Genomic DNA, 13,602 nt, shown 5'->3' with positions numbered 1-13,602 from the left:
CAACTCCTGGGCTTAGGCGATTTTCTTGCCTCTGCTTCCCAAGTAGCTGGGACTACAGGCGCCCACCACAATGCCCAGCTATTTGTTGGTTACAGTTTGGCTGGGGTTGGGTTTAAACCCATCACCCTCGGTATATGGGGCCAGCACCCTACCTACTGAGCCATAGGCACCACCCTTCATTTTTACATTTTAAAAATATTTTATGGAAATAATTTTTAAATTTATAAAGCTACACAAATAAAATAAGGAATACCTATGAACATTTGCCCAGATTCAGCTTTGTTAATATTTTACCCCATTTGCTTTAGCATATGTGTTTGATCAGTGTAAATAAAATTTTGTATATATGTACACGCATCATTTAATTATCTCTAGACATATCTTGTCTACATATAATTTCTATATCTGTGGGTTATAGATATAGATATATATGTGTACTAATATATACACATCGAAATTTTATCAACCATATTTTAATTTTGTCAATTTACCTAGTATCCTGTTTTTCCCCTCTAGTACGGGATCTAATCTAGATCAGATTTAGTAATTATCTTTTTTTTTTAATTTCAGGTTAATGTGAGGGTACAATGAGGTTACAATATTTGGCTATGTTAAGTAGAGACCCTCTCGTAGTTGTGTCCCTGCACCCCTGTGTCCATTAAGTGGGAGCACACGGATCCCCTCCCATTCTCCTCTCTTCCCCTTCCATCATTCCACCTCCCCCCAGCTTGAAAAGAGTTTTTCTCCTATGTGGGCATGTATTAGATCACCTACTCACTTCATATTAGTATTGAGTACGTTGGCTTCTTGGTTTTCCATTCTTGTGATGCTTTACTAAGAAGAATGTGTTGCAGCTCCATCCAGGTTAATACAAAAGATGTAAAACCCAGGAATGGCATATTTATACCATGAAATACTACGTAGCCATAGTTATTATCTTTTTAGTCTTTTACTCTGAAATATTTCCATAGCCGTTTAAAATGTTTTTTATGACATCAACATTTTTTGAGGAATACAGTGTCCTTCAGCTCCCCCAGGGACTGTTTGTTCTTCATTTTGTGTTTGTCTGAGTTTCCTCACTCTCACATTGAGGTTGTACATTCTTGACTAGAAAACTGCACAGAAGACACTGTGTCCCTCCAGAGTAGCAGTTCTTAACCTTCCTGATGCCGCGACCCTTTAATACAGTTCCTCATGTTGTGGTGACCCCCAACCATAAAATTATTTTCGTTGCTACTTCATAACTGTGATATTGCTGCTGTTATGAATCATAATGTAAACATCTGATATGCAGGTTGTATTTTCATTGTTACAAATTGACTATAATTAAAGCATAGTGATTAATCACGAAAACAACATGTAATTATATATTGTGAAATATTTATTTCAAATTACAAATAAATGAAATTTTGTCTTGAAGCATGGTGTAGCATGGGTAGTAACAGTCTTAATATAACACCAGTAAACTACATTGCTACCACATATGTGTAAAAAGCCAGCGTCAGTGCGAACGTTGAGATTGCTTCTTTCTGATCAGATCAGAAATTCTTGGGGCAGTCTTTGCAAGAGCACAGCGAAGATCATCTTCTGCAAAAAGTCTACCTCTGTATTTAGACTTGATAACCAACAAGCTGGAAAACCCTGTTTCATAAAGATATGTTGTTAGAAATGGAAGAAGAAGGTGCAACACCGTCTCAGACGGAACAGGATATGACTGCAAACACTCGATCCAGAATTTTGTAACTGGCATTGTGGAGAAATCAGTTCTCACTGCATTGCTGTTAATAAGGTCAATGAACTCCTCTCGTGCTGTCTCAGGAACATCTTCAACTTTGTGAATGGGCTTTTAGCAAGTGCAAATGGGGTGTCAGGTACATTTGGAAAGTATGATGAAATTTCGTCTGCAAGCATGTGCAAGTGTTCTTTCACCAAAATTATCATCATAATCCTTTTGTCTGATTCAATGTCATGTTCCTCAAAGAAAGCAGATAAGGTAGGCAATATGTAAATTTTATTTTCATCCAGTTTTTTTTGCCAAAGCTAAAGTTTTATTTGGAATGATCAGATCTTGCAGACAAATCGAGGCATGTTGCATTTTGTCCTTACAGTGATAAATTTAACTCTTTCAAGATGGCAAAGATATCAACCACGTAAGCTATTTTTTGCAGTTCACTTTTATTGCTGAAAAGTGCTTCGAACTGCTGTCTTGCTTTCTGATTAAAAAATGTTTTGAGTTCTTCACGAAGCTCAAAAACATGTTTTAAAACTTTTCCTCTCGACAGCCATCTCACTTCAGTGTGAAATAGGAGAGCATTGTTCGGCGCATCCAACTCATTGCACAGTTGCGAAAACAGTCGACTGTTTAAAGTGCTCGCCTTTACAAAATTGACAGAACTTATGACGCTTTTCATTACTTCTTGTAACTCTTGTGGCAGCATCTTCATTGCTAATATTTGCTGATGAATCATACAGTGAGTTCCGATGACTTTTGGTGACTCATTCAGTACCAAACGTTGAAATCCAGGTCGACATCCTAGCATAGCTGGCGCACCATCTGTGTAAACACCTCAAACCTTTTCCCAAGAAATCTTATGCTTTTTCGGAAATGAACCAACTGTGTCAAATAACATCACGTGCAGTAGTTGTTTCAAGAGGTTTGCAAAAAAGAAACTCATCTTTAAAGTCGCCATCATTAATATATCTCACATAAACCAGTAACTGTGAACAGTTTGCACCGTCTGTAGATTCATCAAGCTGGATACTAAATATTGGAAGTGGAGCAGATTTAATTTCCTGGATTACCTGATCCGGAATATCAGCAGATGTGTCATCTATTCTTCTGTGGACAGTGTCGTTAGATAAGGAAATTGCACTCAATTTCGTAACAAATTCGTCTCCGATCATAATTCGAACAGTGTCCTTGGCCACTGGTGACAGTAAATCCTCAGCAGTGGTGTGAGGTTTCATAGCTCTGGTGATTCTGAGTGCCACCAAATATGAAGCTTCCATGGCTGCTAATGTTTTGTTAAGTCTGGCTTTCTTGAGTCCATCAGCTTTGCTTCTAAAATAGTTGATATCCTTGCCAGCAAAGCGCAGATGCTTGCTATCAAAATGGTGTTTTAGTTTGTTCGGCTGATAGAACTTCACAACAAATAACACATTGCAGTTTCTCAATTCCTGCTGTAATTATTAAGGTAAAACCATACTGTAAAAAATCCCTCACTATATTTTCTTTTCTTTTTTCTTTTTTTTTTTTAATTTCTTTCCAGGACAATTTTATGAACACCACCATTCTGCCACTAAACTGCATTCCTCCACATTATCTTTTTTTTTTTTTGGTTTTTGGCCAGGGCTGAGTTTGAACCCGCCATCTCCGGCATATGGGACTGGCGCCCTACTCCTTGAGCCACAAGCGCTGCCCTATATTTTCTTTTCTTAACATTCTTCTCTACACGATCCATGGTTATGGGGTGGCTTGCTAATTAAAATAATACATAACAATAGCTTTAATAATACAAAAGATGATCCATGGCATAGTTCAATAAATACAGTTCATTAAAGTTTCCTATGATTTACCATTCTCTGTGTTTTTTTTACATACCTGTTATTATCACAAGGGGGCCGTATTCACATCAAACACAGCTGAAAATAAAAAGACCGATCAGCATCCAGATTAAGTTCCCATGGCACAGATATATATATTTTTTGCAGTAGTTGATGATTTTACAGTACATGATTTTAATTTACCCAGTAATTATAATTCATGAAGTGTCATTTTACCTCCAATACTGCTGCTTTCAACACAGTAGCTGCTCTCTACATATGTGTGACTGGTCTACCTTAGTACATTATGGTGCAACCCTGTCACGTACACCTGTATTAGGACAGGGTGTATGTGATGGGGTTGGCACAATGATGTCAACACACCGTGTACTCGTATGAGGGCGGACCACCTGGAGACGGATAGAGAAGCGTCGTCTCGGTTCCTAAGACCATCAGAAATATGTTTTCCAGGGTCTTAGGCGACTCCTGTGAAAGGGTTGTTTGACTCCCAAAGGGGTTGCGGCCCACAGGTTGAGAACTGCTGCTCTAGAGTATCCCATTTATCCCTCACTGATAATTTGATCGCTCTATTAGGAATTCTCTTGTGTGCTGTCTTAGTCTTGCAACTAATACGCAATGTGTGGGGAGACACTCTTAAGTCAGCACAGATACCCTGTCTTCATTATCTCCTCATGGATTACCATTACTTAGTGATTTCCTGGGGAATGTACTCTAAACCTTCCCCTTATGCTTGCAAAATGACTTACTAATTCCAATACTACTTCGAGATTTACCAGTGAGCCTTGGGCATTCTATTGTGAGAGCTCCCTTCCCATTTGTTTTTCTATTTAATATCAGTATATAGTATATTGACTCACTTACTCCTTTTTCTCACTAGTTTATAATTAACTATTTAACTGTTTTGTTGATTAAATAAGCCTGTTAAACAGGCCAGTGGCAGCTTCTGCAAGCTGCCTCCTATGTCCTTGTGACAAGCTCCCATTGTTTTTGCTCTTTCTTACTTTCTGGAATAGCAGGATATTGCAGGTTCATCTTGTAACTACTCCGCTCAGTGCTGAAATTGGCCATTTCTCTGAAAAGCCTTGAGGAGTCTTTTACTGGTGAATGGTATTAGAACCCAAGATATGGGTGCAAGGCAGGCTCATTGTTACTGAGATTTCTTTGCTTCTTGGCATTTTCAGTAGACAGAGCTAGAAAACCTATGCCTGGATCGTGTGTGTGCACACTTAGACATGTAATTCAGATGTGGATATGCACACAGCAGAGATAGGTTTGCTACATTTCTGAAATCTTTCTAACTTTGTAATGTAGGGAATAGTTTACATATGCAGTTATATGTTTGCTGTTCAGGCAGTGTTATACCCATTTTTGTTTTGTTTTGTTTTTTGAGAGAGTCTTATTATGTTGCCTTCAGTAGAGTGCTGTGGCGTCACAGCTCATAGCAACCTCAAACTCTTGGTCTTAAGCGATTCTCTTGCCTAAGCCTCCCAAGTAGCTGGGACTACAGGTGCCTGCCACAACGCCCAGCTATTTTTTTGTTGCAGTTGTTTAACTGGCCCGGCCGGGTTTGAACCCACCATCCTCGGTGTATATGGCTGGCGCTATAACCACTGTTGCTGTAGGCACTGAGCCATGTTATACCCATTTTAAGTTTTTATTTTATTTTTGAGACACAGTCTCATTCAGTTGCCTAGGCTAGAGTGTTAAGGCGTAGGCTTATCTCACAGCAACCTCAAAATCCTGGGCTTGTGATCAGTAGCATCAGCCTCCCAAGGAGGTGGGACTATAAGCCCCCTCCACAATGCCCAGCTAGTTTTTCTATTTTTAGTAGACACACAGGGTCTAGCTATAGCTCAGATTGGTCTCTGATTCCTGAGTTCAAGGGATCTTTCTGACTCGGCCTCCCTGAATGCTCTGATTAGTTTTGAAATTTTCATTACTGATGCACTTATGTTTCTTGGGATTTGGGTTCTTGATGTAGTTCTAAGTATCATTTTTGTTATAACCTACACTTTGTTTTCCATAGAGAAGAGTGCTACTAAGTAACTCCGCATCTGTTATAAACATTTTAACATGTAAAGGAATGTTTCTTTTCTTTCCTAAGATATATTTATTTTACATAGTTATAGAGGAGCAGAGGTTGATCATGATTCTTCAATATATTAGTTTGTGATAAAGGCCTATCACTACATATCAAAGTGGTGTGGGTTCCAGGCTGCAAAATCCTGGGCTCCGATTTAGGGGACCTCCTTCAAGCACTGTGCCCTGCGCAACCTGAGGGCTAGCCAGCCCTGGGAGGGAGTTCAGGAAGATGCGTCATGTTCAGCTGGCCGGCATTGGTTTCCTGGTGAGCTGTGTAAGGTACTTGGCTAGACCTAAGAGTTCATTCACTATTGGGAGAAGGGAAAGAAATGGAATTATTTCAGGTTATTTCAGATTATTACATGTTAGATTAATTCTAATGTGAACCATTTTCTCCTTAGTTGTAAATTATGATTTCTCAAGTTCCTTTGGTTGGTTGGATGGTTTGGCTGGTTGTGGTCTTTGCTCACTAACAGATACCCTGCTGCTTCTTCCAGTTTTGTTTGGCTATGCCACCACAGTCATCCCCAGGGTGTATACATACTACGTTTCAACTGCGTTATTTGCCATTTTTGGCATTAGAATGCTTCGGGAAGGCTTAAAGATGAGCCCTGATGAGGGTCAAGAAGAACTGGAAGAAGTTCAGGCAGAATTAAAGAAGAAAGATGAAGAAGTAAGTCCTAACACTGGTAAATATCTGGCTTAAGAGGCGCTGAACTGGGAATAAACACCAGGGAGAGTTTTCCTGGAGGCCATTGACATGTGTGCACTACACAAAAATGGCTTATTTTGCTCAGTGTCCTTATGGCTGGCTGCAGTGTGACCGTGGGTCAGTGTGAATGTGGTGGAGGAAGGAGGCTGGGAGAGGGACACTGAGTACAGGCAGTCAGACTGAAACACAGGGACTGTACTGTGTCATTTCACCTGTTTCTTCCATAGCATATGGACAGAGGTGAGTGAGTGATGCCTGCTTTGCTGGGGAGGAAAGGGAGAACTGAGAAGATAGCATTTGTTGCTTTGTGAGATCATTGGTTCAGAGGGGACGTTTGGCTGAGGGGGAGTCACATAAATTTACTTTTTTGGGAGCATATTCCATAGAACTTAAACATTTTTAAAAAGAAATGATTTTGTGCTATTTTGACTTTTTTCCTGGGATTGTCATTTTTTTATTTTAGTTTCAACGAAGCAAACTCTTAAATGGACCGGGAGATGTTGAAATGGGTACAAGCACGACAATACCTCAGAGGAAGTGGTTGCATTTTATTTCACCCATTTTTGTTCAAGCACTTACATTAACATTCTTAGCAGAATGGGGCGATCGCTCTCAACTGACGACCATTGTTTTGGCAGCTAGAGAGGTGAGTGAGATTTGAGAGAAGACTGCTTTTGAAGTGAAAAAAAAAAAATGTAGTGAATGTCACTTTGCTCCAGAAAACCTGCCCTTCTCTAATTAGACTTGACCTCCCAGTCCAGTCAGACGGAAGTCTCCTATCCAAACTTAACTGGTCTCTTCTCATTCATCTTGCTGACTCCTGTTTTTTTGGGTTTTGCCAAAAAGATACTGGGGCGGTTGTTTTCTTTCTGACCTCACAACTTTCCTTTGTATGCATGTTGAGAATATAAATCAGCATAATATTATCAAAGGCCAATCTAGCAATAAATATCCAAAGCCTTCAAAGTGTAACTTTGTGTTACAAACTTTGTGTAACAAAGTGTTACTTCAAAGCAGTAACTTTCGGTTTTTCTGCTGTACTAAAGAAATAAGTGTACTGCTGTACTAAAGAAATAACAAACTTTGTGAAACAAAGTGTTACTTCAAAGCAGTAACTTTCGGCCGGAGGTGGAGAGTTCAAACCTAGCCCCGGCCAAAATAAAAAAAAAAAAAATGTTTACATAAAAAAGAAATGTGTTGGATAGGCCACTCGCAAAATCATTGCAACTTAGTGGAAATGTAAAAATAGCCTGTTTAGCAGAAGAGTATCGGTTCACTTTTCTACACATTTCTGTGTAGCTCTTGGAATGTTTACTCTTCAAAATCATTTTGATGAGTTGGAGAAATTCTAAAAGGTTTACTTTTTTTTGAGACAGAGTCTTACTCTGTGGTCCTGGGTAGAGTGCTGTGTCATCATAGCGCACAGCATCCTCAAACTTCTGGACCCAAGCGATCCTCTTGCCTCAGCCTCCTGAGTAGGTGGGGCTACAGGCGCCCACCACAACGCCCAGCTAACTTTTCTATTTTTAGTAGAGATGGGGGTCTTAATCTTGCTCAGCCTGATCTCGAACTCCTAAGCACAAGGGATCCTACCCCCTTGGCCTTCCAGAGTGCTGGGATTAGAGGCGCGAGCCACTGGCCTTGGTTCTTTATTTTTCAGTCTTTCTTCCTTTTGAGAGGAATGGTAAAGCTTTACATGAGGTGCCTGTCCTCACTCACAAAGATACACCAGGACTTACAGAGGAGCAGGTTGTGGGATGGAATGCTGCCATCACCACTGCTGTTCAGGCTCTTGATCTTAACTGGTATTTCTTATCTGCTTTTGTCAGGCTGAAATTGTTTCTAACTCCTTGGAAGTATCTACTATAAAATAACAAGTTTCTTAATGTAGGCTGCAGTTGAGGGCCAGGAGTAAGATAGTTGGGAAAGGCCATTTTGTCAGAAGAACTTCAGAAATGTTGTGTTTTAGAGGGAAAATGAGACTTTTTCACAATTTCCACAAAACAAAACTTCTTTTAGAATATCACTGTAATGGCTGTGCCCTGTAGTCTTCTTGATTTCCAGCCTTTTCTTGGCTTTCATATTGACGGAACTAGGACTTGAAAGTAAACGTGCTACTGCTACTGGGGTGAGCTGTTAGAACGGGGGAGTCATAGGTTCTTTTTTTGTTTTTCTGTGTGAGGGGCATTTGTTCTGTTGCTTGGGTTGGAGTGCAATGATGTGATCACAGCTTACAGCAACCTCCAACTCCTGGGCTTAGGTTATCCTGCTGCCTCAGCCTCCCAAGTAGCAGGGACTAACCACAGGTGTGTGCCACCATGCCTGGCTAAAATTTTTGTTTTTTTAAATATTTTTTTTGTAAAGATGAGAGCCGAGGCTAATTTTGGACTCCTAGTCACAAGTGTGATCCACCCACCGTAGCCTCCCAAAGCTGAGCCACTGCACCGGCCTCGCATTCTTCCTTATGCTCTTCTCTGTGAGCACAAGACTTGTGAGGGGCAGGTCCGTGTGCGAGCCACCCTGGTCCACTCCATTTGGCAAGGCCTGTGCTAGCTGGGCCTGAGCACCTTGCCGTATCCCAGCACCACCGCACCTCCCTGCGTCCTTTCCCCTTCTGTGGATGAAATAAGATGCCACCTAGAGAGCAGTGTCTTGACACCAGGCACTCATCAGCTGTCCCCTCACCCCGCCAGCTCTGCAGGGATGGTTAATGAGCTCTTACAGGCCAGAAGCAAATACTGTGCCCATTTTTGTTTTCTTAATATTCCTACTTTTGGGGTTTTCTTTTGTATGACCCATGCATTAGTCTAGTTCAGTCCATGTTAGTCTGCAGTTTTCTGTCTGCTTCCAGCATGACTTAATGTTCCCAGGTGATCTCACAGAATCCTAGTGTCCTGAGATGTTAATGGGGACCGGGCTCAAAAGCAGAGGAATCAGAAGGGAAAAGTTTCAGAGCCAAATAAATCAGGCAAATAATTTATCTGTTTTAAGAATCAGTACAAAGTTGGGCGGCGCCTGTGGCTCAGTCGGTAAGGCGCCGGCCCCATATACCGAGGGTGACGGGTTCAAAAACCCGGCCCCGGCCAAACTGCAACCAAGAAATGGCCGGGCGTTGTGGCAGGCGCCTGTAGTCCCAGCTACTTGGGAGGCTGAGGCAAGAGAATTGCTTAAGCCCAGGAGTTGGAGGTTGCTGTGAGCTGTGTGAGGCCCCGGCACTCTACCGAGGGCCATAAAGTGAGACTCTGTCTCTACAAAAAAAAAAAAAAAAAAAAAGAATCAGTACAAAGTTAACAAAAAATCTGAAAAATGGCTTATTAAAGGAACTGTTTAATTTTATTTATACTAGTGATTCTATACTTTCAGATAGAATGAAACCTTTTTCTTGGGGTAGCACTGTTAGATGTTATTAATACATAAAATAGGCTGGGCACAGTGGTTCACACCTGTAATCCTAGCACATTAGGAGGCTGAGGCAGAAGGATCACTTGTGCCCAGGAATTCAAAGTTGCATTGAACTGTGATTATGCCACTGTACTCCAGCCTGGGCAACAATGAGAACTCCTGTATGAAAAAGATCAAGCAACACACAAAAATAAAATTTGGGTATAGAAGATCCTTCAAACCATTTCCATTTCCTCAGTCTCTGCAGCTAGGCTCTCCGTTTCACAGAGAGCAGCAGGAGTCCCCTGTCTTTGTTCCCACCCATCATGGTAGCAGGGCCTATCCCTCTTTCTGTATTCTGGTGCTCAGCCTTTAGCCTTTTTCCCCGCTTATAATAAGCTATACATTTTTGCTTTTGTCCCAGCTCAATTTTTTTTTTTTTTTTTTTGCAGTTTTTGGCTGGGGCCGGGTTTGAACCTGCCACCTCTGGCATATGGGGCCGGTGCCCCACTCCTTTGAGCCGCAGGCGCTGCCCCCAGCTCAATTTTTTAAGCATTTTTTAGTGTGCAAGTTTTTTTCTCATCTTTAAAAAGAAACGGCCTCTTTCCTCACTTGTACTTCTCTTCTAAGCATCACTCATGCCCTCCCTCCCACAGACACAGGACATGGCCCGTGATGGGGGTACCAAGCTTATGGGACTCCTGCAGCAGGGGAGGCTGAGTTCACTGCAGCCACTGACAGCACCTGCGCGGCGCCCTTCTCAGTCTCCTGTGGTCTCGGCCCCTGCCCTCCTGTGAATGCTGCCGTTTTCCCCATTGTGCTCACACCCTTCTCTTTCTGCATTCTCTCCACGATAATCACATCCAGTCCCATAGCTCATTGACCATCCAGTTCAGGCGACTCTTGAACTTCTCCACTTTAACTCCCGTTGGCACCCATAAACTCTTTCTTTGTTGCTTCTTTTTATCACATCGGTCTTATAATTTATCCAGAGAATTATGGGAAACTGGGTGTCATGCCTGGTTTTCCCTTCGTAATACCTATCATTCATTTGTCATGGAGGTATATTATTTATGCCTCCTTAATTTTCTCAGATTCATCTCTTTTTCTCTGCTTTGGTCATCCACCCCATGCCAGGCCACAGTTGCTTTTACCCAAGCCATCGCACCAAGCATCTTACTTGATCACCTGCTTTCGGTCTTGTTTCCCTTCCAGTTCTTCCCCCTGGATGATTAAAGCATAAATCTCACTTTCCAGCTGGAAACCAACCAGTCTCAGGGCAACATCGAAGTTCCCACGTTTGTAGGCCAGCTCGCACCTACCTTGCTGGCCTCCTCGGTTCTCCGTGGAGATGCTGAAGGGCTTTGGTCTGTTCTCTCCTATTTTTTGGCCTGCTGTTTTCCACTTGCCATGTTCTGTCTTCTCAAAGCAAAACCATACCCTCCTGCTGACTCCTGCTTCTTGCTCTTTCAGGGCTGACACTCCCTTGTCACTGCCCGTCACGAGTGCCTCCTTTGCTGTGGTGGCATGCACTTACTGGATGTAACCGTTGTTGGCACTGAGCTAAAAGCACCTTGGGCACACGGGGAGTGAGGAGGCAGGGTCTGTCCCGCTGTATCAAACACCAGCCCGGGAGCAGGCTTAGCTCTCCCTGGCACTTGCACATGAATGCTAAATATTGCCTGTGAATAAAGTTTAATAACTGCTAAAAAGTTTAATTAGCTTTATTTCATCAGAATTATTTTGACTGTACAAATTTTTTTTCAACTTTTAGGTTTAGTCTTGGGTATAAATGGTACATATTCCTTTAAGCAGCTATTGTATCTTTCATAAATTTATTATACACCTGAATTTTACAACTATTTATGCTTTTTTATTGTTGACCTCCATTTTTACTACTTACTAATTTTTACCTTTCTCGAGTAACAGTTTCAGCCTTGGTTTTAAATTAATGCTAGTTATGCTTGCTTCCAGGACCCCTATGGTGTAGCAGTGGGTGGAACCGTGGGACACTGCTTATGCACTGGGTTGGCAGTAATTGGAGGAAGAATGATAGCACAAAAAATCTCAGTCAGAACTGGTAAGTCTTTTAGAATCATTGAGAGATTAGAAAAGGCGTTAGTGTTGATTATTTGTTACTTCTAAAAGATACCTGGTCTTTACAATTACCATTTCTTAAGGTATTATCTCTGGTATTCTAAACATGGACTATTTTTCACATATTAGTAAATACAAATTCAACTCATCTAAAGGCATTATTGAATTCATTGTAGCTTTTTGTTAATACAGGGTGGGCATAAAGTTCATGTGCAATTTAAAATAGTAAATAATCACCATGTCAAAGTCTGAGAAATTTTTGGTCTTAAAATATGTCTGGAAGACTGGGACTCATAGGTGGAGACCATGTACTGATTCTGTTGAAAATTCCTCGAGCAGCTATAAATAATTGTTAGGTCTAAAGACGGAATAATTTGAGTCTTAGAAGGGTGCTGAACATTCTCATTTGTAATTGGGTGTTAAGATTAGTTACAATTTTTCTGTTGCTTGTCAACATTTTGATTTAATGTAGTATCGTCATTTCTCGGAACAGTGCTAGAGAAGGAACTGATTCTTATTGTTCAGGGTCAAGCATGTGAATTGTTCTTTGCTGTGTAAATGGGGCTTAATTGGTCTTCAGGGTGAGGCCCCTGGTTGGCCCCTCACTGTCTGTACAGTGTCAGGTGCAGGAACATTGGGCCTGACCTCTTCCTCTTCTCTTCCAGTGACCATCGTAGGAGGCATCGTGTTTTTGGCGTTTGCGTTTTCTGCACTATTTATAAGTCCTGATTCTGGTTTTTAACAAGCTGTTTGTTCATCTGTGTTTAGTTTAAGATAGGTAACTCTTAATCTTTCTGTACATAGTGTACATTGTAACTAAAAGTGATGGAAAATACTGTATTTTGTAGTATTGATTTGTGGCTTTGAACTATTTTATGAAAATATTATGTCAGAAGAGATGACCATTTCTCTTTGTAACCTGGGTTTTTAAAAGAAACCTGACTTCTAAATGTGGGTTTTCCTTCTCTCCAGCATAATTATGTCAATCCACTGCCCATTTCTGTTTTGGTATATATAGAACCATTGTGTAGTGGGGCCTGTCACTTGATTTTCCTTTAGTACTAACCCTTTTATAAGGAATATAAATTTTCTCCTTGATCACTTAGGTGTATTAAGATGTTAAAATTTTTCATGGGGAAAGAATGAATTAATTTCTATTTTTAAAACATTTTTTTCTGGCCAGTAAACAGTAATTTAAGCATCAGTCTTTTCTAAATTAGGTTCTTTGCTTAAAAAAAAAAGAGAGGGACAAACATGATAGTACTGTTATTTCAGTAACGTGATACAAGAAGAGCTATCTGTCTACAAGGTCTGTTCTTCCTCTTTTTTTTTTTTCTTTAAATTGGGTAGGACACCCAATTAAAAAAAAAACAAACCAGTCAATATTTGACAATGTGGAATTACCAAATTAAAAGAGAATACTATGAATGTATTCATATTTTTTCTATGTTAGATAAACAATGTAACATAGATACAATGTAAATAAAAATGGTATGACCAGTGCTTGTTTCTCCTTGTGTGTTATATAAGTTCATAACTTTATAAACATTGATAGACCCTTTTCTAACGTTGACGTAAAAACACTGATATATTAAATATTTGACAGACACATAAAGTGGCTCAACAGGAGCCTGATCTTGTTCTGAAACGCCACCCTGACCCCACAGTTCTCTGAGGTGGTTAGTAGGATGAATGCAAAATTGGAAAAGAGGAGGAGGAGCCTGCCCAAGGCCACCTGGCAGGGCAGGACAGGGCAGGGCTGGGCT

The 13,602-nt window shown here is 40.8% G+C and overlaps 1 protein-coding gene across 1 annotated transcript in view; it reads left to right on the top strand.

Annotated features, from left to right (window-relative positions):
- TMEM165 (transmembrane protein 165) overlaps window positions 1–13,339 on the top strand; it is a 36,113-nt gene extending 22,774 nt beyond the window's left edge. Inside the window, exons 3-6 of the mRNA XM_053577544.1 lie at window positions 6,144–6,319; window positions 6,822–7,004; window positions 11,714–11,819; window positions 12,502–13,339. Of these exons, the coding sequence (XP_053433519.1) occupies window positions 6,144–6,319; window positions 6,822–7,004; window positions 11,714–11,819; window positions 12,502–12,578 (542 nt within the window). The 3' untranslated portion in view covers window positions 12,579–13,339. The remainder of the gene's footprint in view (window positions 1–6,143; window positions 6,320–6,821; window positions 7,005–11,713; window positions 11,820–12,501) is intronic.
- The last annotated feature ends 263 nt before the right edge of the window (window positions 13,340–13,602 follow it).

This window comes from Nycticebus coucang, chromosome 23 (genome assembly GCF_027406575.1).
Source record: "Nycticebus coucang isolate mNycCou1 chromosome 23, mNycCou1.pri, whole genome shotgun sequence".
In the NCBI taxonomy this organism is placed as follows: Eukaryota; Metazoa; Chordata; class Mammalia; order Primates; family Lorisidae; genus Nycticebus; species Nycticebus coucang.
Note: the sequence above shows the minus strand (reverse complement) of the source record. Positions and strands in the feature narration are given on the sequence as shown.